Here is a 26441-nt window from a genome sequence, read left to right as displayed (position 1 = left end):
ATCCACAGCAAATCTTGAGCTGTTACAGCAAAAGGATGACTGCTCACCTATTTTAAGTGAAAACAGGTTCCGGTGGTCCACTCTGGAGGTCCCATGTTATATTTCCAGTTATATTTATTAAATAAAATACTGGGAGGGGAGGGAACACCTCTGCTCTTGTGCAGAGAAGATGCATAAACCAGGAAATGCAACACAGTAACTCTAGCAAAAGGCTCAGAAAACTTGTTCATGTGACACCATGCAGGTAGGTGGAAGGGTAAGGGGAGAGCAGCACTGCTCTCCATCCCCCCCCCGCTCCCCTCTCCCCGCTTACACAACATCTCATCACATGCTGCCATGACTAATTACAGGTGACACAGTCTCCATATCGGTTTCTGCTCAGGGAGAGTGAACCCTTGTCTGAAGCAGCAGGATATGTCCCCAAACACCGAAGGCACATCTCACCTGCAACCTTGCTCCTGCTGTGCCTTCACCCCCATGGAGGCTGGTGGAGGAGACCAGTGCCAGCTCAGCCCGAGGTGCCAGGCAGAGCCAGGCACAGCAAGGCAATGGGAGGGACCTGGAGAAGCAGCTGTGCAGCTCCAGCCCACTTGGGCCACACGACACTGCAAGCATCGCTCCTGCCCTCAGCTGGGAAGGTGAGAAGGATCTGGAGCCTCACCTGGAGTAACGGGGCAATGTAAGGACACACCGACCTGGTTCCCACTTGCAGCTGTGAGCTTCCTCTGCCCATTTCTGAGCAAAGGGGTTTTTTGCATTGCCCATGCTTCACACTGGCTTTAGTGCTGGAGCTGCAGAAAGGCAGGGCTGGGGCAGACTGCAGCCACCATTAGCATCCGTGGCTTTTGGCTCATGGCTGGCCCATGCTGAGGCTCACTCGTGTCTGAAGGAAATGAATCCAACACAAGCCACATCTGAGCGCATCAGCTCCAGTGGCGCAGGCACGGTGCACAGCCAACTACATGGAGGAAAACAGCCCTCTGGCTCCTGCTGCATCTCGACCAGCACTGCTAGAAGATTTACTCCCTTTTTTATATAGCTGGAAGTTGCAGAACTATTCTTCCACTTTGCCCACTGCACCATGCTGCTGCTCCTCCTGAAAGGAGAAACAGGGTCTCATGCTGCACTCGCACTTGCCATAGTCATCCCCGTGCTCTGCCTGGGGAGCAGCAGAGCAGTGCTGCGGGATGAACTGCAGCGTGTCAGGGAAATCCTGTTAGCATCATTAGGGTGAGAGGTGATCCGCAGCGATAACACAGCAAGATCCCCCTAATCCACCCACCCAGCATGCAGCACAAAGTGGAGACTCCCAGGGTCCCTGTGCTCCTGGGGAAGCTGCTTTTTGCTGTCACTGGCATTTTCATTTAAGGAGTCAGAGGGGCTTGGGCAGTAGTGGAGTTTGTCAACCTTCTCCTGGCCCTGCTGGTGTCCGTGATTCCCTCCTCCACGGCAATACCTCCATCACTGGTGTTCGTCCTCATCCCAGAGGGATGCCCTGCTTTGCTGGAGCCATGCCCCAGCCACAAAGACACCATCCTGGGGACAAGTCTGGACCCTGGTTGGGGTGGCTGCCGGTTCCTGGAGGCTGCAGGGACACAAACACCTGCCTTTTGACCTGTGTGAGCACTGCCTGTACGTGCTCACACCTGCTTCCGGGCTGCCTCTCCCACCCAAAGCGATGCACAGCCCGGGCCCAGCTTTTTGGGTCCCCTCTTCTCTGGACACACACAGCGCAGGGGACACCCCAGCCCCAGCAAAGAACCCTCAGTGCCGGCGAGCTGGGAAGCTGCAGCACCCCTTCCCCGGGTGCCCTTGGATCTGCAGCCCAGCTGGGTCGGTCTCCCTGCAGAGCCCCCATCCCTACAGCAGGGTGAACTCCAGCACAGCTCTCTCCCCAACACTGCCTCCTGCTTCTCCTCCTTCCACCCATCGCAGCACTGGCGGAGAAAGGGTCCGCAGAGGGAGGTAGGCACTGGGCGGCAAGCCGAGGCCAAGCATTTTTTGGCAAACAGAGACAGCCGTTGAGCACCGCGGCTGCCCGCCCCACCAGCACTGACTGCACCAGTGTTTGCTGCAGGGCCACGGCACAAAGCCCCTCTCTTCTGGGCAAGTGCAGAGCCATCTCCAGGGTTACCAGCCTGCTCTGAGGTGGCAGGACTTGAGGGTCCCCCCTCCTTCCCTGCTGCAGGGATGCAAAGCCTTCGCCCCCATCAGCAGCTTGAGCTGCACAGCCTGAATCCTCTCACCCAGAGCAAAGGCGGCTGCAAAAGGCATCTCCCACCTGGGTGCTGCTGCCCCACACACCAGCTTGGTGCATGGCAAGGGCAATGTCCCCTTGTCACCACTGCCCACAGTAGGAACCACTGCCCTGGAGCTCCCGTTGGGGGAGAGGGGATCTGGATGCTCCCACATTGGGCTCCTGCCACCACACGGGACACCCTGTGCTGCCCCCAGCAATGCTGTCCCTCAGTACGTCCTTCCCGAGGTGGTGGCAATGCCCAGGAGCACCAGCACCAGCCCTGAGCACCAGGTGTGGGCACAAGCAAACAGATCGACACAAGTCACCCCATCCCTCCAACAGCCATGGCCATCAACCTCCCATAACGAGGCTGTTGAGACCTCACTCCTGACCGCGTCCAGAGGAAGCCCTGTGTCTATTTATCTTTTGCAAAAGTTTTCTGAGCTCCTGGTGAAGAAACCACCTCTTCATCCAGAATCCACAGAAATTTTGAGACATGGGTGAATCAAATGCCATGTCCTTCAGCGATGTGAAGCGCACACTGCGACCCCACGGGCACATCTCACAGGCTGTTTTTCCTCATCCCTGCAGAACGTCCCGGACCCTTGGGGCATGAGGAGGTTGCAGGGCTCTCTCTGGGGCACGGCATGGCCCAATGGTCCCCACCGCTGCTCTGAACCACGTGCGATGCTCACTGCCTTTGTCCATCTCCCTCCCTGCCTACAGCAACCGTGATGCAGGCAGAGCTGGCTGCACCCCTGCACCTCATCCTAGAGTTACAATAACCCACAGGGAGGTGCCATGGGCCCCCCAAACCAACACCTCTCCTTGTGGCCAACCCTCCTCCCAAGGGATGTTTTACTCTACCAGAGAAATGCAAACCCTGGGAACCCTACTAGAGATCTCAGCCACCAAGTCCTCCCACCGATGGGAGTTTCTCTGCCTGCAGTCTGGCCTAAATAAAACCAAGAAAACACCAAACTATCTGCTAGCAGCATTCCCTGTGCCAGCCTCAAACCGGCTGCAGGAGGTGTAAGCATAGCATCTCACAGCTCCTCGGGCGCCCCAGTGCAGCTCCCTGGGGAGCAGCAGCTCCCAGCAATGCGATGATGAGGGTTAGCTCACCAAGGATGGGACAAGACACACATTTGAAAAAGGGTTGGCACCAGGGTTTCCCATTGACGAAGATATGGATCAGAGAAAAGTTAAAAAATCCAACAAAGGCCTTCCTTAATGTTTGCTGAGCTCTATAGGATGGCAGAGCAAGAGCCTCTTTTGAGGAAATTCGGGGAAAATTAAACACAGCCAAGGATGAATAAGGGTATTAACCATAGAATCATAGAATAGTTTGGGTTGGAAGGAATCTTGAAGATCATCTAGTTCCAACCCCCCTGCAACAGGCAGGGACACCTTCCCTAGATCAGGTTGCTCAAAGCCTCATCCAACCTGGCCTTGAACACTTCCACTTTAATATTTCATTAAACTCCCAACTTCAATGAACAAGTGATGTCTTCAAGAGCTACTGCTTGAATTTGGATTAGCCCCTGGCCGAGGCCATGGCTCCTCCAGCAATTGAGGTGGCAGCATCAGCTCCCGGTGAAGCTCTCTGAGAAGCTGTTCCTGCCCAAGCTACCTGCTTTCCCTGGCTTTCAGGGACATAATTTTCCAAACCTAAGTCTCTTCTTCATCCTGATGGAAAATGCAATTTCAGTAAAAGCAGCTTAGCTCTTGAGGAATGAGATGTGGAAGGTGGCTCCTGCCCAGAAACCTGGCACAGTACAGGGGGAAAACCTGGAGTTAATTTGACAGTTAACCCTCCTCTCCTCCCACTGCAAGTCACCCTCTTCACACAGACCCATCACAACACTTAAACACAAGCTTAGTTTCCAAGGATTGTGTCTGGGTTTACACTCTGCATGGATTTTATTCTCGTTATCACCTGCTCATCTCCTGTGCCACGCCACCGAGGAAGATCTCCCTGGACACAAGTGCACGGCTGATGCAAGGAAGCAGTGAGAGATCCCAAGGGTGGTGGACCACGGGTGGTCAGCCCTGCCACGGCTATCATCTTCTGGGGTGAACACCGCCCCAGAGCTGACCAGGGTGGGGTGAGAATCCACCTCCTGCAGCACTGGTGGGATGGGTCAAGCTGGGGAGAGGAACCCAGGAGCTGCTCCACACCACAAAACTCATTCCTCTTCCCACCTCTCCATGGTCTTTAGACAAGCACAGAAATGCCATTACAAGAACATTAGCAGCTGCGGGATTAAACAGTCTAATGGCAGAAAATGAGAGTGTAAAGACAGCACAGATAACCTTAACTCAGCCCCCTTGAAGGCATGCATTTTGATTGCTGTTTATGTATAACACTTCAGCCCGAAGCTAAATTAGCTTGGGAGTTAACTGCCTCCTGCCCTGCTTGGTGCATGAGGCAAGCTGTGCCGACACATGAAAAGAAATCATATATTACATGGTTTTTGACCAAGTTATTAAACTCCATACCTTAGAGAGACAGAACCTCATCTTATAAAAGTCTAAGTCAATAAAGACACTAGGATCCTCCAACAGCGAAAATAGCAGAAGTGCACAAGAACAAACAAATATTACTTGATGTGCACAAAAGCTGCATGATATTAAATTGAACTATTGGAGAAAATGGCTGTTTTCATAAACACAAATACACCCTCACCAAGGTTGGTCAACTCCTGATTTACATGCTCAGCTCTGCAACCTCCAAATTCCCTTAACAGGTTGCCTTTAAAAAATGGCTCTGTTTAAAAATTACTCTCATCCGTCTCCTGCCAGCAAGACCCCTGTCCTACCTGGACAGGAACACCATCTGTGGCTCTGGTGACAAACTAGCCCATTTGGAAGATGATGGAAACCTTTTTTTTTTTTTCTTTCCTCCTGCCAATTTCCAGAAAAGACCCTTCACTACCACATCTCATTTGGTCCTTACAAGCCCATACCTACTGCTTTGGGGAGTGCCATCAATTGTGGATGCAAAGGAGAGAATTTCAATGGAGAAGTGCCTGATTTATAGAGGGAGGAAAAAAAATTCAACGCATTTGCACCTGCTAATCAAGGTAGCTATCCATCTCATTTATGCCACTGCTCCGGCAAGCCTGACAGCACAAAATCAGAGGCTGTTTCTTCCAGCATTTGGCCCTAAGGGACCGATTCTCCAGCAGATCTCTTAAGCGATGCCCGCAGAATGTGCAAGTGAATCGGTTTTGTGCATACAAAGCAGGTAATTGTGCTCACAAATCAGGATTTGCATATGCTGCTGAAAACAGAGGCTCTCAAATGTTATTGGTGCCGGTAAGGGAGGCCAGTGAAAAAGCGAGCACTCCTGGATTTTACACGAAGGTATCCCAGTGTGTGGTATGAGCTGGCAATGTACTCCACACCTGTCCAGCATACAGAGAGTGAGGAGAGGTGACTGCAAGAAACATCCTCATCCTTGCTTCAAGCAGCACAGTCAGCACCTGCCACAGAGGATGGGGCATTTTGGCTGAATGTCTTCAGCCAAGGACCACATCTTGACCCTGGTGAGGTACCTGTCCCATCTGATGTGGCAGCTGGGGAACAGCCACCATGTCACATCTGCAGGGGGAAGACCCTCAGCAGCATCTATTTATTTTTTATTTGAAGTCATGACAGACCAACAGGCTCAGCCATTTCCAAGGCAGGGGGGAAGGAGAAAGATGATATTTTTCTCATGTGCAGATGTTGGTGCTCCCTCTGAAAAGCCCTGATGAGCTGATGCTTTGCAATGAGAGTTTGAAATTTGTCAAGGGGGCAGCAATCATTTAATTAAAGAGTGAGTCACACGGCAAAGACACAAGGGAAGGAAAATTAAGGTCAGGCAAGCAAAAATGTATTTTGGCATTTCTTAGTGTTTCAGAGCCTCCATTTTCAGTGCAGATTATTATTCATACTGAAGTAGTACTTGGTGGCTGGAGTCATGAGTCAGCACATTGTACAGACAGATCTTATATAAAACTCCAACCCAAAGGAGATCTTCACTACTGGGAAGGGGTAAGAGCTTGAGTCTCACCAGACAGAGCATACGTGACCTGGGGGCCTCTGTCCAAACGTCTGCCAGGAGCCCGTGGCACTGCCACCAAGGATGAGTCCTGCCCAGAGGACTTCCTACACCTTGGAGCAAGGAAGGTTTGGGACAAGGTTGTACCCGCACTGCCACAGAGAGTGGCTCTGAGGGGAAGGCTGAAATCAGATTAGCTATAAAAGTGCTGAAGGACCTCAAAGCTGGCTCTGCTGCTCTTCACAGGGGAAAACTTCAAGGCTTTAATCCTCCAGACAGGACAAACCTCAGTCCATCCTCCTCATGGATGATTTGCCTAGCCCAAGAGGACAGAGGGCAGGGGAAAACCCCCCAGCACCCATCGCCTGGGATGCTCACAGAGATGATAAAATCCCTGACCTGAAAAGGTTGAAATCTAGGCAGGATTTATGTCCCATAGTAAAACCATAGACCTGCGTCTCTCATGGTGATAAAAATAAATCACCCTTAGAAATAGAATGACATTAATAAAAATAAATCTAAAAATACATGCAGTGCATCATCGAGTTACGGTCTGCTCCTAGCCTGACACAGAAACTTCTCACCAGCTAAGGGCTGGTCAATGGTGATGAACATAAGCGATGCTTGGGGCTACATCCTGGGGTAGGGTATCAAATATGTACTTGCAGAGGTCTAATTTTCAGTAGGTGGTTGCTGAGGTCTTGTGAAATTTGGACCTCTTAAGGGAGTCTTAGATTTAGGATCTGAAAATGAGCAGCCCTGCTGGCCAGTCCTGCTCTATTCCTGTGGATCCAGCTGGAGTGGACAGGAGAAAGATTTTGCTTTATCCACATGCAAACTCCCAGGCTAGAGAGAGGGGGAAGAATCCGACCAACAGATTTTGGGTGAGGAACCTGAAGGTTCAGATCAAGGCTGCTTTGCCCTCACCTCCCCATCATGGGTAAGCAGGGAGGATGGGAACCAGAGATGGAAGCCATAAAGCAGCTGGCAACGTTAGGATCCAGTGCAGTGCCAAAGCAGAGCACTTCCCAGGCTAACGAGCATTGCTCTCTTCCCTGCAAACGAGATCTGACACATCCTGCTCAAGCGTGGGATATCCAGCGAGAGCAACAAGCTGCTCCGGCGAGCTGGCGACGCAGGGGGAGCAGCAGCTGGGCCAGCCCTGGAAAACAGCCGCTCCTCGCAGCGGAGGTCGTGCAGGGATTAAACCAGTCCTGCTCAGCGCCAAGGATGGCGTGGGGCTGGTGAGTGGAGCCACAGGGCTCTTCCAAAAGTGAAGTTGTGGTCTGGCTCCGTGCAATCTCCCCATGGTTTCTGCTGGAGGCAGAGTTTTTTCTGTTCTTCTGCCCTGAAGCAGGGGACAGCTGAATGCATCTTCCCTCTCCTGCTGAGGTGGCTGCATTTTGCTGATGCCTGAAACAATCCTTCTGTTCTGTGACATCTGGATGAGAAGAGCCTCCTCCTGCATCGTCTCTATCTGCCAGGGCAGCTGCTGCCACCCCCCAGCCCTCCTTGGGACCGTAGGTGATGCCCAGGGCTCACCTACGTGGGGAATTCACCCAGAGTAATCATTCTGCTGCAGGGATGCCTGTCAGTGCCTCTGCACAGACAAGCCTTGAGGAACTGGAGTATAAGAAGAGAACATTGTCTTGACCAGGAAAATGGATTTATGAGACCAAGTTCAGTATTTGCATCTCAGCTGAGCAGGGAGGGATGAGAATAGGATCACCCCCATCAGCCCATGGTGTGTTCATGACTGAGGGATTTCTCCCTCTCAAAATGCCGGGTAAAAGTGGCACAGTCCATGGCAGTGGGAGGCTTAGGAAAATCCTTCTCCTCTGTGAGCCAGCCCTCTTCAAACCGCTGGCAAAACCAGCAACAAACACCCCTATTTGCAGCCACGAGTCTCATAGACAAACACACAGTGGAGAAACTCTCATTGCTAAGAGAGGAGGGAAGCGGCTCACGCGGAGAGCTGGGGCTAACCTGGCAGCAGTACTTCTCTGCGAGGAGACGGGGGGTCCTGTGCTCTTTAGATGCAGAGCATGCCAGGAGCAACAGGGCCACTTGTCTCCACACCACCAAGAAGGCATCCCTCCTGAGGTGAGGCACTGGGAGCAGGAGCAATGCTGCAGAGGGCATGACACACCCCACGTTATGAAAATCCAGCACAGTCCCTGGGCCACCTTCCCGTGCAAGGTCCTGTCACTCACACCAGCTGAGGAAATGTCACCTTCTGAGGGCCAGCCATTGCCTGGGGTCACATACTTATTTCCCACCCATGCAGACCCTCTGCCTTCATTCACTAGTTGTGTGTTTGCTGTTTCCTGTGTTCCTGGCCCACTGCAGACTCCAGGATCCCTGTTTGTCACCCAGCAGCACCCAGACCAGAAGGCAAGGTGACAGAAGTGGAGTGCTGTAGCCACTGGCTACTGGCTACTGCTTCACAAGGGCAGCCTTTGTGTGCAAGCAGAACATGCTCAGCAAAAAGGCCGCTTACAGATGAGGAAAGATGGCAGATAACAACTCTATGAGGAAGGGTTGGAGGAGAGATCCGACCTAGGTGACCAGCAGGCAGGAGCACGAATGGAAAACATGGTGCTCTGCAGTGGAATGGTCAAAAAAGGAAAGGGATGGAGATGTGGCAAGCTCACGAGTAGGTTTTCCAGACTGGACAGCAAAACAGCACAACTCAGAAGCAGATGAACTCCACGTGCCTGCAGCTGCCACACCAAAGAACTGATATACCACCATTTTGAATCCCCAGCCTTGCGTCCACCTTCTCTGCACTTTAGCTGATGGGGGTCACCACTGTGTGACCCTGCTGGTACCTCTTGGTCCTCTGTGCCTAACACCAGGCTAATGCAGAGGTGAGCCGAGCGGGCATGGAACTACTCAGAGACAAACCTTCTGCCTCACATCTCCAAGCTTTGCAAAGTCTTTGCTCTTCCCCAGCCTCCCTTACCTGTCTCTTGGTCACACAGTTGTTCACAAGCATCAGTGGTCCTCTGTCCACAAAGGTCTCTCACCCAGGGGGACGTGGCATTGATCTGATAGTACAGGGACAGCTTAGCTGGATTAAGCCAGTCGGAGATGTCCAAGTAGCTCCCCTCGCTTACAACAAAGCTGCTGCCTGGAGGGAGGGAAAACAAGTATGTTAATTAAGTGTAAATATTTTTTTTTTTAAGAGCATTTTGGCCCAGTATCAGAATACTCTACTCTCAGGAGCTGCTGTGATGTCAAAATCAGCAAAGTAATACTGAGTTCACAAACTTTGGACCCAAAGAACTTTATTTGACCATTCTTCTCCATATAAATGTGCCCCAATGCATGGTTCACCAGCTGGGACATTTCTCTGCCCACACAGCCCCCTACCCTACCCTACTCACCATCACAAGCTACCGGATTTGATTCCCAGATCTCTGCAGAAATATGGACCAATGTAATTATTCTGATCTGTCAGATCGGAGCATCGCTTCCCCAGCCCATGCAGGTGGTATCCGGGAGATGCCTGGATGCCAGGCTCAGGACACAGATGGGCAGCAGCAACATGGGCTGTTCCCCCTTCAGTTCTTTAGCTGAAGGTGAGTGAAATTGGCCCAACACACAACTTCTCATATGTCTTGTGTCAGAGACACTCCCTCTCCCTCTTCCTCCTCAGAGTGAGAAGTGAATTCATGCCCAAAATACTTTCTTACAAAATCTTATATTTCTTTATTTTGTGAAATGTATTTTTCCCCACTGGCATCTGGGAATATGCATCATCTAATTAGCCAAATAGATTTTCAGTTCAGCCCAATCATTTCCTTATCTAACATCTGAGGCCCAGCATCGCTTGGGGGATTTTGCAGGCACAGAGGTCCTCATTAACTCTGATCTTCAATTACATTGATTATAAGACTGCCTCCATAATAGTGCTGCACAGATCAGAGGGGAGCCAAAAAACCTCTGCCATTAAGTGGTGTTTTGCAAAAGTTACCAGGGTAAAAACCTCTAAAAGCAGGGGAGAAGAAACCTTCAAAGAGGAGTGGGCAAGGGGAACAGCCATGTAGCCCAGAAACCCACAGCCATCCTTCCACTAAGCACCAGAAATCTGCAACCACTATCTGAAGATTCAAATCCTTCTTAGGGATCACCCAAGGATGGCAAGCCTGTAGACCCAGGGTGTATTTTCATGGCTTGTACCATTTAGTAAAGGACTAGGACATATTTTTGCTAAGCATGGAGTAAGATTTAAGCTCAATAAAAGCCAAGTGACTAAAAAAGTAGGATGAAAAAACCGTAGCAGCAACCACCCCACACGAACCTGCTTGAACACAAATTCCTGATTTCCTTTTGAAGAGAATCACTGATGCTTCAGCAAGAAGGAGCCCTTCTAAACCTCATCCCATGCGACATTATCCATGCAGAGGATAAAAAAAGCAAAGCTTGAAGTCAAGCATCCCAGTGAGCGACCCCATTTTCAGGCATCCTGAGATCTCAGCACCATACAAATCTGGGCCCTAATTTCACACGAATTTAAATCTTCTACACTTATACTGTTTATACACCGTAAACATATTCACAGACGCATCTCTACACTCAAAGCCAATGGAGGCTGTCAAGCTACTGACTGTTCAAGCAAATGAAAATTAGACAACCAGGATCCAGCTGCTCTAGAGACACAGCAAGGCAGGAGCCTGCATCACCAAGACTGCAGGATACATCTCAATCAGACACACGGCAGCAGAAAATTGCCGGGTAAACTCCACAGCACCAGTGGAAAGCATTGAAACGCTGAGCACAAAGAAGTACCTTAGAGCCACGTAATTTTGTTTCTAATTATCATTCTTTTCCATTAATATTTAAAGATAGCTTTATATACCAATGATAACTATTGCTGGTTTATTTTACCAAACAGAAATGCATCGTGAACCCATTGGGAGTGTTTACTATTTATGTGTACGTGCCTATGTAGTAACTTGTCAGTCTTGCTTTCTTCTTTATTTTTGTAGTTCCCTAATAAAGAGCGAGGCTCGGGAGGCACGTAAGCACATTTTGAGGCTCAGCTACAAACAACTCCCTCTGCACCCAAAGATTGAAGAGTGAAACCACCAGCTCTCGATTAAATCCCTACTTAATGAACCCCACTTCTAGTTAAAATACAGCCAGCCTGAAAGTAACAGAAGCAAATCAGAAATAAAATAGTCATATAATTAGTATTCACAAAGACAAAGGTGACTCAGGCCAGCAGAGCAGCCTGGCCGTGGAGCCGGGTTGGGTCGGGGTGGGCGATGGAGGGGTGACCTCTGGAGCTTCCCACCAGCCCCATGTGCTGAGCAACTTGGGGAGGAGGAAGCACATTCATGGCCTTGGAGCCAAATTTTCATTTTCCTTGGACAACCCAGCCTGTTTGCTGCTAGAACTGTAAAAACCTAAAAACTACCTATTTATGGAAGTACCTCCTAAATCAACACCAAAATGTGACACCTGGCCAGGAGCCAGTAACTTCTCTTTCAGCAGAATTTTGGTGGCCATGAAAAATCACAAATCTGAGAAGCTTGCAGTAACTTGCAAATTGATCGAGGTTTGCCATATTCTGTATGGAGAAAGACTTTCCCAAATATAATGCAACCATAATAAAATAAAAAAGTCCTGTTATTTTCAAGATGAATTACTTGTTTTGAATTTAGTAAGTCTGACTAAGAAATCATCTTCAATATCAAAATTTTTTTTAAAAAAGCAGAAGTGAAAACATTTTAATCCAAAATCTCTGAATTCAACTTTATTGTAAAGTGGAGGTTTTCCTACTTCAGTCTAAGAAAAAACAAAACAAAACAAACCTGAGGAAATGAAAGGTTTTAGTTAATTGTAAACACTTTCCTTCCTTCCTAGGAGGGAGGGGACAACTTCCAGCAAGGAAAATTCTCACATCTTTGAAGCTGAGTATGTCACAGCTCAGCTGGGTAAGATTTTTAGAGGTGTTCACAAACACTCTCATCACCTTCACTCCCATTGAAAACACAAACATCCCAACCTTGATTCCTTTATAGCTTGCCTGAGAAAAAAATAACAGGAAAAGGCGTTTTACAAATATTTCAAAAGCTAAAATTCTGAAGATTTCAAAGCCTTTTCGCACAATTTTTCTCTTTATTTTCAAAGAATCCACACATAGAAAACAGTTTTCAAAAGTCACCAGCATGCACTTTATCAAAACCATCTTGAAAAGCTCAGAAAGGGCAGGTTGAGTATCAAATCTTTTTAGAAACTACCGGGAACAAACATTTTCTAAGCAAGAGCCATTTCAAACATATTTAGCTTGCCGGGAACATCATCCAGGTTTGTTTTCACCAATGCACAGTCTCTCAGTGGAGGGAAATCAAGGGGGAGGGAAGGGGGCAATGGGGAACCTGAGGGGCTCACACCACTGGGGCAGTGAGGGGGAGACCCCGCTCGGAAACACCCTCTGAAAACCTGCCTGGAGGACCTCTGACCCCATCGAATTGCCCCCACACCTGCACCCAGTGTGAAGCACACCTACAGTCCGTGCTCACAGAGCCTGGGGAGAAGATACTCTCCAAAGATACCCTACTCTCCAAAGACCATCTACCCCGCTGCCCTCCGCTGTCAACCCCGGCCCCTCCCAGGGCTCTTCCTAGGCACAAGTTTTGAGCTTCCCACTCAAAAACTTGGGGAAATCACCCTTAAATGGAGACATTTAAGCTTCAGGGTAAAGCAACCATCAGTACAGTGTCAACCAAACAAGAGAATACAACAACAAGCCAGCAGGTTTCTACCCACCACCACCACCTCCTCCCAGGAATCCCCGCTGGGCGACGTGTCTTGAGCACTGTTGGTTTTACGAGTCAGTCTGCACGGTAGAGCATCACTGCAGTGCCATGGAGAACATCAGTACACAGCCACACAGCCGCCTCCCAGCTCCACAAGGTCCACCAGCACTTCAGGGGATTGATTTGTTTGGGTTTTGTATGCGTGTGTTTTCCCCCTCTTCCTTCTCCAAGGCTGATCAAAGCCAGATCAGTTAAGGCAGCATCAAAAGTTCATGTCTCTCATGCTGGGGTCTCCTTCAAAGTTCAGTGGAAATGCTTAAGCCTTGACAAAAGAGGCTTGAAGTTCTGACATTTCAAAAATCATTTTCCAGAACACAACAGGATAAAACAGCTCAGATGAGATATCTAACAAGGGGAAAGAACAAAGCGCCCAAAAGGCTGCCAAAAGGGTTTGGCTTTTCTTTTCTCTCTCCCTCTCTCCCTCTCTCTCTCTTTTTTCCCAAGGGAAAAGATCAAAAAATAATGTTTCTTGAAGAATTTCTTTTTCTTCCTCCCTCTGCTCTTTTTGTCTTCTTTGGTCCATTCACTGTTTCTTGGCCAACGAAACTCCTTTTCATCTAAAATTAGTATTTTGTGTTGGAAAGCTATAGGAGGTCATACTACAGGTTGTTATTAATGTATCCATCCCTATACTATCATAGAGTTATAATCTGTTACAGATTTTTTTTAAACACCAGAGGAAGGATTATCCCCCTTGCTCCATTCTATAGGTACAAAGAATAATCCTATGTGATTTCTTCAGAGACCCTTTTTTTTCCTTGTTAAACTTGAAAGAACATTTCCCAAAGAGACAACTCCTTCCCTATCAGCCCTTTCCATTCATCAGCTCCTGCTCTTCTGTCCTGGTCCCAGGGAAGGAAAACAAACATCTGCTTCTTAAATTTCTTTCAGAAAATGCAGAAGAACCGGGCAGATGTTGGATGCCCAGGACACACATGTACTGACCTAAGGAAGCAAACCAGGCTTGCTGCAGGATCTCACTCACAGGCTAACACAGTGCTCAGCTTTACCACCCCTCTCCTGCTCAGCACAAAACTAGGCAATTTTGGAATAATCTGAATTCTTCAAAGTCAGACTCTTAATTCTATATTCTAATTATAATCCAGGGATAGTGTCACACCATCTTAAAATCCAGTCTATCCATATCATCTTTGTCAAGTGGTTTCTCTCTTGAACAAGATGAAATGCCTAAACAGAAAGTTATGATAACAAGTTTTAAAACAACAAAAGCCTATGGACACGCCTTTCATTTACTCTTCCATCAGCCAAAGCACATACAGTTTATATCACACACAGTGCTTGACTCAAGGATGTATTTTCAGCACACAAACTACTTGCACGGCCGTGGGCTGCTCACACCAGCGCTCCCCAACCCGCTGACGATCATACCCAGAGACCCCCATCCCTTAGAAACGCTGTCAATCCTGCCAGAGCTCTTTCACTCCGGCATAGCAGTAGCAAATTAGTGATACAAATCTGTATGTAATTATAGCTCAGACTAGAAGCATCTTTCCTGTGGGAGGAGCAGGGTTACATTTTAATTGTTAAATTGCACTTTCTTGATAATTCTGACAGACTCTTTCTTGGGGTTTTCTTGATAGTCAGTCTTGAGTTTGTCAGGGCTGAACTTCTGACAAGAAAGGCATGTGAAACCATATACAGCAGGCAGTGACTTGGCCAACTTTTCCCAAACTGAAGCGAGATGGCATCATCCCACCCCTGCCTTGTGGTCAAACTCACGCTGCAGTGAGATCTCCCATAGCATTATTAGAAAATTTCATTGCGCAGATGTTAGTAATAGCACATCTCTGTCCTCAGGAATCATCTGGGCCAGCAGTGGCTGAGACTGAAAGCAGACTCCTGAAGAAAAGCTTCTCCTTAATGCTCCGTATCTCCCAACTCCCACACTCCAGCCTGGGGCTCTTTCTCAGGGATGCTCTCTAGATATTGGACAAGGGTTCAGGGAAATCCAGCCTAAATCTAATCACATCACAAAGTATGTGACAGATGAGCTATGATAAGCTTTAAAAAACATGAAGTGTGTAAGAATGGAGATTTTTCAGCAAGCACCAAGACTAAACATCCTCCCAGGATGCAGAAAACACAACCAAGAGGCAGCACATGCAAAGTTAATACACGACAGGAACCACTCACCGAGAGACTGCACACCAGCAATGCTACTTGTTGGGAGAATGATAAAGCGAAGTAGCATGTTCCTAGCTCTGCAGCCTCCAAAAACCCTCACTGCATTGCTGCATCACTACTGCTGCAGCCCTCCCATGAATTCTTGTTCGAAAGCAGGCATGGCCTAAGCCAGCTTCCCGGGACTGACCCGCCACCATGCTGCAAGCAGGCAGGGTCTCACCCTGCGGATGCAGAAGTCAGTGTTTGCATCTCTCCATCTAAGAAGGGCACAGGTTAGTTGGTTGAAGACACTGTGCCTTACAGCAGTCTTCCCTCACCATCCGTCCCAAATTAGAGGGGCAATGGTGTTGGTAGAAGCTCAGCAGGATGCCACCTCCCCAGTGGTGGGCACATCCTGCCTCTCTCGGGATGCAACAACTCCCAGCTCTGAACCAGCCCCGGCTGACACCATCCAAATATCAACACCAATGCCCCCTGCTTTACTCTGATGAATCCTGCAAAGGAGAAAGGACGAGGCATTTGCCTTCCCTTGCAAACCGAGCTACCCCAGCAGCTGGGCACACTTGCAGCAGGCACATGGCCAGCAGAGCTGGGCTGGCACTGGGAAGAGCCAAGCGCAGGATCACAAGCCTGTCAAAGGCACGATAAAAACATGATGTACTTCAGCCTCCGGAATCTTATTAGTTCTTCATGCAAAGAGCGTTCACGCCGTAAAACCGTCTTGGAATCCCTTTGATCCACACTGATACAGTTTATAAATTCATGTTAATACTTAGAGTTCACGCCTGGTAACGCTGCAGCCATTTGCTCACATTTTCTTGCCAGCCAAAGAGGTGCAGGAACAAGAGTGAACTGTAGTGCAGACATGGGGTGACCTGGTGATTAAGAGCTGATGGAATTAAATGCAATCTGCAAAGCTGCCCCACAAACACAGCCACCTTATCAGAAACACATGGGGTCTGGGTCAGCCAGACCTGACACTGCGTCTGCAACAGGAAAGCATTGCTTCTGCTGAAGCCCTGACCCAAGTTTCTGTACAGCAAAACAGGCACCACTGCACCACAATGACTCTGTGGGGAAAAAACAGCACCAAAACCCCCCCCGATTTCAAGCCAGCAAATTCCCTCTACTGATTTCAGATGGGGCCAGTGGGGCTGGGACCAGCTGGAGAACATGGGCCATCTCCATCACCAATGGCAGCATCTCTCTGAAAGCTCAGATACTTTTGAGATCAGATCCCTTTCTCCATCCTTCTGGTATAAACCTGGGGTGCTTCATACATAAATCAAAGAGCGTCTCCAGCTTCTCCTTGATGTAAAAAGGAACAGGAAAGGAGCCGGTCCCCCACCTCCTGCTGCTCATTTCTCTGCAGCCACATGAGAAGCACATGCTGAGCACACGCGCGGGAGAGTGCCTGAAGACACAAGCTAATGCCTGGTCACCTCTGAGGGCTGCAGAAGATGGAGCAGGAGATGTCAAAAGCAAACAATTTAAAGCAACACATTTAATTAAAACTAAAATGAGAAGTTGTTGCGAGTCCAACAATTGCAGTCTGCAGAGCTCCAGCAATCTTCAGGGAAAATTAACACAAGCTGCAAATATAGCAGCATCCAATACCACTGGCATCTTGGAGGAAACAGTAGTGGGGGAAGGTAGGAAATAATCTTCAGATGAAACAATTACTGATCAGCTGCGTGACAATTACAGAACGTCATCGTTCAGACTGGCAGACAGACACACAAAGCTTAAAAGTAAAAAAAGAAAAAAAGCCACGAAGAAGCTTCCTCCAACTCTGCCATCTTGTCAGACACTCAAACCCAAAGCACAGTCTCAAGTGGCAATTCCACCTCCCACTGCTCTCCTGGCTTTGCACAGGGTGGGACTGGGTTTGCTTTCCTCTCCCTGTTGCTTGCAGGGCGATGTTCACCCTGGGGGATGCACCCGTGTTTGCAGAAGGGCTGAAGCCCAAGCGTGGGCAACTCGGAGCAGTGGGGACGGCGCCTGCGCGAGTGGTGCCTCTGCTCGCCAACCCCCACAAACCAGCAGCCCGTAGGTCAGCGAGGCTTCAGACTGAGGGATTATCACATCTCCTCTGGCACACAGCACAGAAGAGGAGGGAAGGAGGTTGTGAATGCCCTGAGATGTCTTTGAAGTGACAGAAACCTGCTTTATGCCCTTTACTTTATTTCCACTTATAAAACGAAGCCCTACAAGCCCCAAGCTAAATGTAGCTCTTGCTTCCTTCTGTACGCACGGAAGGATCTCACCTACCTCTCCCACTAAAGTATCCACATACAAACATCCACCCACACCATATATAACCTCTTCGCAGGCTGTAAAAATGGGAAGCTTTAATTGATACTATATTTCAAACTGTTGTGCAGCAAGGACGTACTCCAGGCTGAGTCCTCTAGGGTATCTTTCTCCAGCCCTGCCTTCCCTGCAAGCTGCTCCCATTGCTGTATCTCTACTTTTTGAATGATTACTTACAAGAAAGAAAAAAAAAAAAAACAACAAAAAACCAAACAACTATTGAATGTGTAGAGCTGAGTGGCTCACATATTCATAAGGGGTTTTATTGCTCAGATGGAGGGGTTCTCTTTGCTTTCTTCCCCCTTTGACATGGCTAAAGGATCCATTAAATAATGCTTTGTATTTCCATATCCTCATAAAAGCCACTACAAGTCTTCCTATAAATCTGAGCCGTCTCCAAAATCAGAATGATGCCTTCTACTCAGCATGGGCAGAGGCTGCCCCAGAACATAATGTCCTGGAGCAACAGAAGGGAGGAGAGGATGCTCCCACCATTGCACCCTAAGAGAAGATTCAGAGACACCGACCAGTTTCGCAGAGGCAGGAGCCCCCAGCCTTCCCCTGCCAGCCACCGCAGCTTCTGCCAGGCTTTCCAGGCTTTGGCCACCCCATGAAATGAAGGCAGAGCAGCTGTACAAACCAGGCAATTATTGCTCAGAGGGGAGAGGAGCAGGGCAGGGGGGGGAACCCCATCAAATGAACAAAAGGAGGAAAATAAACCAAGAGAGAGAAACAAGAGCAATAGAGACAGGCTGGTTATTAATGCTGCTGCTTGAAATACATCCTCCCAGCCTTGGCTGCCAGTTGGCTTCTGGTCCCAGTCCTTCCCCTCCTGTGATTCCAGTGAGCTTCCTTCCCTAATGCCACTGCTTGCTGCAGAGGGGAGAGCTGCTTTCCTCCAAGGCTGGAGATATTTGGTGGGGCTTCCCCCCCTCCCCGGCTTGGCTTTGGCTCCTGGCATTCTGGAGCTGGCTGGCGTCTATTTAAAGTTCCCTTCAAAGACAAGTTTTCATCTGCTAGGAGAGGGATTTCTTTCAGACTCTGTCTTTGTTTGGCTTTTCCTGCAGAGGTGTTAGTAGCTGCTCTGCTTTAAGATTTTCCTTGGCTACTGGCATCTATTGAAATACAGCATTTCAAAAAGGAATGAGAGGGCATCCTTCTCTCACACAGGAACATCTCCCGTGAATGCACCATCCCTGCCTTCTCACAGAGCCTGCCTTATCATCATGCAAAATACAAAAGAGAACAGCGTCAGGAACCAGACTATTTAAGTGTATGCCAGCTCTTACAAGACGTGGTGCACACCATGAGGTGCCACGTGAGAGGCAGGTTTAAGACTGATCAAAGCTCCCAGCCTCGGCCAGGCCAAAGATATCAGCTCCACCGTCCCTTTGCTCACATGGGAATGCCCCTTCTGCACCCAGGCAAAAACCAGGTTTAAACCCACCCAGGAGATCACCAGGAGGAGCAAGTCCCCTATTTTCCATCAGCGTGAGACTCTGGGTGCCAAGCCTCTCTGCAAACAGCCACACACATTCTTCCTGGGTATCATTAAAATTTCCCAACCCGGCTCAGTTCTGTGATGCCTTTAAATGTTTTATAATATTTTGCTGCCAGTTGGGTGCTGCCTTGGGATTTGTTGTTATGCAAAAAGAAGGGACAACTTTAAGAGCTTTTCTCTTCCCAGGCAAGGGACTCTGCCATCACATAAAACGATGAGATTTCAGTAAAAGTGATAGCCACTGCAAAATGTCTTGGCTGCTTCTATGTGAAGAATTTGACTGTTTCTCATAAAAAATATTAAAAAAGTTTTCGCAGTTTGTAATTATATTTTACAGTTTCATTACAAAGCTCATTTTAATTCTTCTCCAAACCGTTTTTACCAGTCCTCTTGCCACTTTCTCTTCAGAAAAGTCATTAAGTCAGGACTGGAGATCATCCCATTTCCCCCAGTTTCAAAGATATTAATCTGTTTTATTGGTATTTCATTGTCATTTCCATTCGAGTGTTCTCTGTATTTGCATAATTTGCATTGCCACCCCCTTCCCAGTGACAAGCACAGGCTCAGCTTTTCACTTGCATTCTAGAGTCAAATTGCATTTTGGTTTATTTTCTTTTTTGAGGACACGCTGTCTTCCCTGGGCCAGAAGCACAGGGCGGGAGCAAGATGCCGAGGTCCTGTGCCCTTCACTGCCTTCCTGGCCAACCTTCAGCAAGTACCAAAACCAACTGTGAACTCCCAGTCTCAGTGATGAACTGGCCAGTGCCCATCTCAAAGGGACACGAGTTAACACTGGAGCAGCCTCATTACTCGAGTACAAAAAGAGTTTCTGTTCTCCTGCTACTTGGAATAACAATCTGTGAAGACTTCAGAACGTTTATGTGCAGCCTGGACAATCCTTAAACCTTTTAAAAACAGGTCAAGGTGTAGACGAGTCCCTTATTTCAAGTTATGCTTTTTTCATGTCTCCACTCCACTGATGTTCAGATTCCTCCAATCTGAGACCACAGAGCAGTTGCTCTCCGAGTCTTCCCTTTAAGGACCAAGCTTTGATCGCTGGGATAGCTGATGTACTCCAAGACTCAGTTGTTATTTCCAGAGTCAGCGGCTAAGGAGCATCCTCAGGGATCAGAGCAGAGACTGCCTTGCACACCAGCACGGGGACATCAACCCACTGCACACAACACCCATCCCATAAGCGTTGTTAGGCGCAAACATAGAAGTGGGGTTAAGGAGGAAGAGAGGGTCAGTGGTGGGGCTGGGGAGAGCACGTGCTCTGTCAGTGCTGCCGTGCAGGTAACACCCTACGAATGCAGATCATGGCCAAGAAGAAATCACTCTTTGCAGGGCTAAATCCCACTTCAAACATGCTGGTGAGTCCCTCCCCACCATGGGGGGATGGTTTAAGCCCCTCTCCATCACCCCTTGCTGCTGCTGTGCTGCTGCACCTCTTTAACAATCTACCCCTCCCTAAAATATTAATCCCCCCAAGAGCTGTCCTGTCTCCCAGCCCCCAAAGTGCTACACAGGGGCTGGCCACACCGGGACACCCCAGCAGGTGGTGATGTATCGGCTCCATGCAGCACATTTCTGGCAGATAAAAAGTGCCCCCTCCGCACACCCCAAGCAGTGAGACGAGGAATTGGAACCGACTGAATAATGGGTCCCGTCTGCTGGAAGAAAATGAAATTTGCCCTCATGTTACTGAAAACTTGCACTCGACGCTCACTGCACATTATAAAGAAAAGGTCAGTGAAACACAACAAACGCAAGGAGCCCAGTTGGAGAAAGCAATAAATAGTGACAGCAGCCCTCGTCTAATTTTTCAAAGCATCTCTGCCTTTGCTCAAACTCTAGCAATTTCATTCCGCACTGATTCAAGAGGCTGGGATGAGCAGCTTTGCTGCTGCAGGACAGGAGGACGTCTATCTGTGCAGGTTCCCAGGGCTTATCAATGAGTTTGGAGGAAAACAGGAATATCCATCACATACAATTAGTAGTAGTAATAATAATAATAATAATAATAATAATAATAATAATAATAATAATATTGATGAAAGATGAGATTGAGATTTTGGCCTCAAGCTCTCAGATGTGCTTTGCTCCTCTGGGAAGAAGGATCCCTACAGCCAAACACAGCCGGGGCAATTCCCAAAGAGAGGGACACCCACGTCCCAAACAGACCAGTGAGGTAAGGGGGTCCAAGTCCCCAGAGGGTCTTACCATCCGCGATGAAGTGCTCAGGTACGTGAAGCGTCACCTTGACAGTCAGCGGGCAGGAGAGCTGGGAGCCACAGACCACGGCCAGGATGCAGGAGCTGACTGCGATCAGGGTCAGTGCTGTCTTGTTGATGGGGCTCTTCATCGAACCTGGAAGGTAGAGAGAGAGATGGGTGACCAAAAGGCAAACTGTGCCAGAGGCTTGCTCAGCCTCCCCCCTTCCCCATGCATATGCAGGAAAGCCCCAACCCCGGGGAAGGGCAGGCATTGAGAACAGAGACATCATCTCAGCAGCACTGGAAGAGCTCCCGAGGTCGGCAAACCCCACCATTCCCACCACGCCCTGTTTGGCTGGGTTTTTAACATTCATGGTGTTTCACTCACAGTTATGTCAGACTTGGGGACTATGTTTTCCTAGAAGAGGGAGAAAACCTGCTCAGGACCCTGTGCAGACCATCTCTCTGGAAATCCCTCCTCCCTGGAGCCGTTCACCACCCCTGCCAGGCTCCCTTGGTGAAGCCACCCTCACTTCTCGTCAGCCTTGGTTAACTTGACAAATCTTGTCAAGTCACAAAAAATAATCAAGCCAAATTTGAGGACTGCCTGGACCATGGCATCTTTTGCTTTCCCTTAGTGTCAGGAGAAATCTACACCTGTAGATGCGACATAGCACTGACTAGTGTTAATTATTTACACAAATATATATATAAATATTCAGTCATCACAGGGGAACTACGCAGAACAACAAAGCAACGTACAGAGCCAGCTGCTTTTGACAGGAGGAGATATTACAAAATAGGCTTTGTATTGTCAGGTGCAGAAGCTCAAGGCACCTCCCACAAAGCAGCACAGTATTTTCTGACACACAAAAGTCAGGCACCAAAGCAGGCACCCAGCCCACCCAATCCCCAGCTGGCACCTGCATGGCATGTCTGTCACTGTCACACTGCCATCCCTTGTCTCAAAGGCCATGTGTCTGTCACCAGGGCTAAGGGATGCCTGCACCAAGGAATAAACCCATGAGGTTAGAAGGATCCCATCACCCCACGGGTCCACTCAGACATGCACACTTGGCCAGGCCTGGTTGGTGGCTTCTATTTTATTTGAATTTTTTTGAAGCATTAGGTAAAAGCCAACAAGCCAATGAGGAGCCTGAGCATCTGCAGAGGCCAGCAGCAGGTATAAACCCACCAGGAAACCTTCATGGAGCAGTGTGGTGTTGAGATGACTGAATTACTGTCAACTACAGCTGGGTGGAATAGGGCAACCCCCAAACTCTGCAGGGAGGGGGTGAAGCTGGGAAATACAGAGTCATTGGGAAAGACCTGGCTGTCTCAGGAGATTTGGATGTTCTTGTTGGATGCAGGCTAGGAGTGCCCACGTGTCCAGATGACACACCCTCCACTGATGGAGATGACCAGGAGAAACTGTCTCCAGGCCACCGCTATGCCATCACGGGTGGAATAGGCTGCCCAGGGAGGGGGTGGAGTCCCCATCCCTGGATGTGTTTAAAGGTCGTTTAGATGAGCTGTTGGGGGATGTGGTGTAGGGGAGAACTTTGTAGAGCAGGGCTGATGGTTGGACTCAATGATCCCAAGGGTCTTTTCCAACATGAATGATTCTGTGATTCTGTGATCACCAGGTCTCCACTGCCCAAGAAGGGAGCAGCCCTGGAGTCTGCATCCTTGGGGCACCACCGGTCCCTCCCTGCCCAGCCCTTCTGGCACAGGGGGCTGCTCCACCAACTGCTCCAACTGCACCGCATCCCCCATGGCCACCTAAGCGGGCATTTCACATCAGTGTTCTGCTTTGCTCGAACCTAATGCCAGACACCTCGCAGAGCATCCAGTTCACTTCACCAGTGCTTGGGACACAGATTAAGAACCACCTGGGGAGTATGGCAATGCCAAGGAGAGGGCACAGACCAGCAATTAACCCCAGCTGCTGCACAGTCTATTACGATGCAGCTGAGATGATGGAGCTCCCAGCAGACCTGACCGTGTCCCCACTCAGGATTCAGGCAAAGACATGTATTTATAGTTGGAAGGCAATCCAGACTCTCCCCTCTTGCTCCCTGGCCCTGACCATCTCATCAGCAAAGCAAGATTTAAAAAGCATTACTCTGAAAATTGAACAGGAAATACATCCAGCAAGTTAGCACTTGCATACCCTGTAATTTGACCAAAGTTGCTGTTAGAGATGCTGGCGCCAGGGCAGGGATCTCATGCTCGGCACGACCTGCGTTTTCCAGGCAGGGCAGCGTGTCTCACCAAATCATCCCCTGCACACTGGATGATCCAATCAGTATTTGCAAGACAGGGGAACTGGCTGATCTGTTGGCAAATATCCTCATCACTGTGACCAACAGGAGTACGCAAATTGATTATTTATGAAGCATGTTTTACTTTCCTTATGCATGCATCATCTAAACACCCTTCCTACCCCCATTTCACAGCTTTATTGCCGATCTCCTGCGCCCTTCACCTTGCGATCCCCTTTTTTTCTTCCCAATCTTTATTCATATCATCAGCATAAGTTAGCACCTCCTTGGGAGGAACTCATCCTCTCGCTGGGCATACTGTGCCTGCCACAAACCCTGCGTTTGCTTAAAGTTACTTTGAGAATGTAAAAAGAGGAAAAAAAAAAAAAAAAGAAAAGAAAAAACAAGGAAAAAAGCCTCCATCAGGATAATTGGACACAGTCAAGTATACAATAGACCAGAGAACACTGGATTTTACCATTATAAATCACCTTTCAATCCAGGGTCTTAAAGTGCTTTACAAACATTAAATCACAAATCCCTTACGAGTTAGACGAGTATTATCCCCTTTTCACAAAGAGTCTGAATCACAGGTACAATGGCAGCTTTCACCATACTGCAGCTGGAGTGGAGCTGGAGGAATTAGGATCTGAGAGTGGAGTGGAGCTGGAGGAATTAGGATCTGAGAGCTCCCATCCCCATCGGTCCACGTGGCTGATTCTTCCCTCGTGACTAAGAAGAGAGGGGCACAGGAGCTTGAAACAGCAAAAAGGCCCATTACAGCTCAATGAGTTTGAGCTTGGCTGCCCAAGGAAAAGGAAAATGTGCTAAAAAGTCTCCTATAACTACCTTCCCTGCTCCCCTGCCTCCCGCTCCCCACTCGTTTCCATCACAGCACTACTTACTGACCTCTAGAACTGCCTGACGTTGGCTTTGACCAACTGAACCAAAACCACGGGTCTTCTGCTTGAGCAGAAATTGGATTTCCAGCTCAGCTCTTTATTGCTCACGACCAGTTTACTACCAGGTTTGAAGGGAGGCTGCTGGAAAAGCAGATTCTTCCCTCATTCTTTAAATAGAGGGACATGGCTCCCATTTTCCATCCCTCTGCCTGCTCTTCTCATCACTGATGCCCCAACAGAAGCACTCCTGTGCTGGGTTTAAACGCCCATCTGGAGATAAACAGCTTCATACCAGGCCTCTAAAACCACAAGTAAATGTATTCTTAGCAAGACATTGCTAACCAAACCAACCTCAGCAGGTTCACCATCCTTCCTTGGGCTGGGAAGGGGATCCAAGCCCAGCTGGGTAACTCAGGCAGCACTACATAAACAGCAACGGTGCAGGCAAGAGCTCTACCTGGCTGAAGCCTGCTCTTTCCCTCCTCACCTTGTCTTCTCTAGGCTTTCAGAGAGGTGTCTGAAGTGCAGATTTGCAACCCCAGGCCCACCAAATGAGCTGGAATCAACCTTCTTTACCAAGAGAAGGAAGTTTGGGGGAGGGGAACGCAAGCCCTACATGGACAGCTGATGGGACTTGAGACCCTCAGCACCCAACACAAGTCTTCATTTGGGTCTTGTGGGGTCCAAAAAGCCCAAGAGGAAGGTGGTGACCAAGCACGGCTGAGACCAAACTCACTCCCCTGTTTCCTCTGCACTAATAAATCCTTCATATATTGAGATGACATCTCCATAGTTTTAATTAAACATGTTTCTGTTGCATTTTGGATGGTTGCAACAGAGTGAGCACAGGTGTCCGAGCACTCAGTGATGCTGTTTTGGGGAGAAAGCAATGGCCCATGTGGGGTGCCAGGAGAGGCAGACCCGGGAAACCTGTGCCCAAGGAGTGGGCAAAGCAGCAAGCATGACACAAAACAGGGATGAAGAACAAGAAGAAATTATTTCATTTTGAATGGGGAAAAGCATGAGAGCAAAGGACAGAAAAGTAGAAAAGAAAGGCAAACTGCTCTGTTTTAGGGCAGAATCATACCCGAGATGCTTCCTGCTAGTGATGCAATTAACGGCAGCATCAGCCAGGACTATGGTCAGAGGAGCTCCTGTCACCACCACCTTTCCCACCCAGGATTTTTCTTCTCTCCTTAAACACCAGTGCCAATTAGCCCGGCTGTGGCCTCCCAGAGAAGATGTGGGTCCCTCTGCAGACAGCTCAGAAACAGCTTGCAAAGCACCACGTTCCCCTGAAGATTTTGCACCTGCTGCAAGATGAAGATAAATTCAAAGCCACTGGTGTAAACACTCTGCAAACAGCCCTTCCAAATGCACCGTGTCTCCTTTGAAATATCATTTCCTTGTGCAGTTAATTACTCGCTGCTTTGTACACTTTCCCTTGCCCACCTAAAGGACAAGGGGGGGAAAAAACCCAACAAAACTCCGAGCTCATTTCTTTTTAATATTGGCAGTGCTGCCTAAATTTAGGAAGGAAAAAAAAAATAAGGTATGTTCAGAACACGTATGGATTTACGAGCAACACAAATATCCCGTGCTCTTGGTAATACGATGTTTCTAAATCAGGCTCATAAATACATGCTTGGGAGATTAGTCTATAAAAAAAATAAACTTTAATTACCCCATCTTTATCAGCACACAGCCCATGGTGTTAGCCATATGTGGGTGTTAAACGCCAAGTGCTTTGCAATCTTCCCCGCCCCCCCGGAGATAATAGCATAATACAGAACATTTCGCGGCTACTCGGATATTAAAATGTATTTCTACCACCCGAGGAAGACAGGGCTGGGGAAACCGAGCGGTAGAACAACGAGTGCCTGAACTGCTTAGCAACGCGCAGCGCAGCCGCCAGCGCCCGGCCGTCGTGCCGGAGCGCCCGGCGCAGGGCGAGCAGCACCCACAGCACCCCCGGGGAGCAGC

The 26441-nt window shown here is 48.8% G+C and overlaps 1 protein-coding gene across 1 annotated transcript in view; it reads right to left on the bottom strand.

The window, feature by feature from the left end:
* ASTN2 (astrotactin 2) overlaps positions 1-26441 on the bottom strand; it is a 301231-nt gene that overhangs the window by 203552 nt on the left and 71238 nt on the right. Inside the window, exons 5-6 of the mRNA XM_026860237.1 lie at positions 21300-21446; positions 9253-9420 (exon numbers count right to left, since the gene is read on the bottom strand). Of these exons, the coding sequence (XP_026716038.1) occupies positions 9253-9420; positions 21300-21446 (315 nt within the window). The remainder of the gene's footprint in view (positions 1-9252; positions 9421-21299; positions 21447-26441) is intronic.

Source organism: Athene cunicularia (genome assembly GCF_003259725.1).
Source record: "Athene cunicularia isolate RWA chromosome 17 unlocalized genomic scaffold, athCun1 chr17_part1, whole genome shotgun sequence".
In the NCBI taxonomy this organism is placed as follows: Eukaryota; Metazoa; Chordata; class Aves; order Strigiformes; family Strigidae; genus Athene; species Athene cunicularia.
The sequence above is the reverse complement of the archived record's forward strand: the minus strand, read 5'-3'. Positions and strand labels throughout refer to the sequence as shown.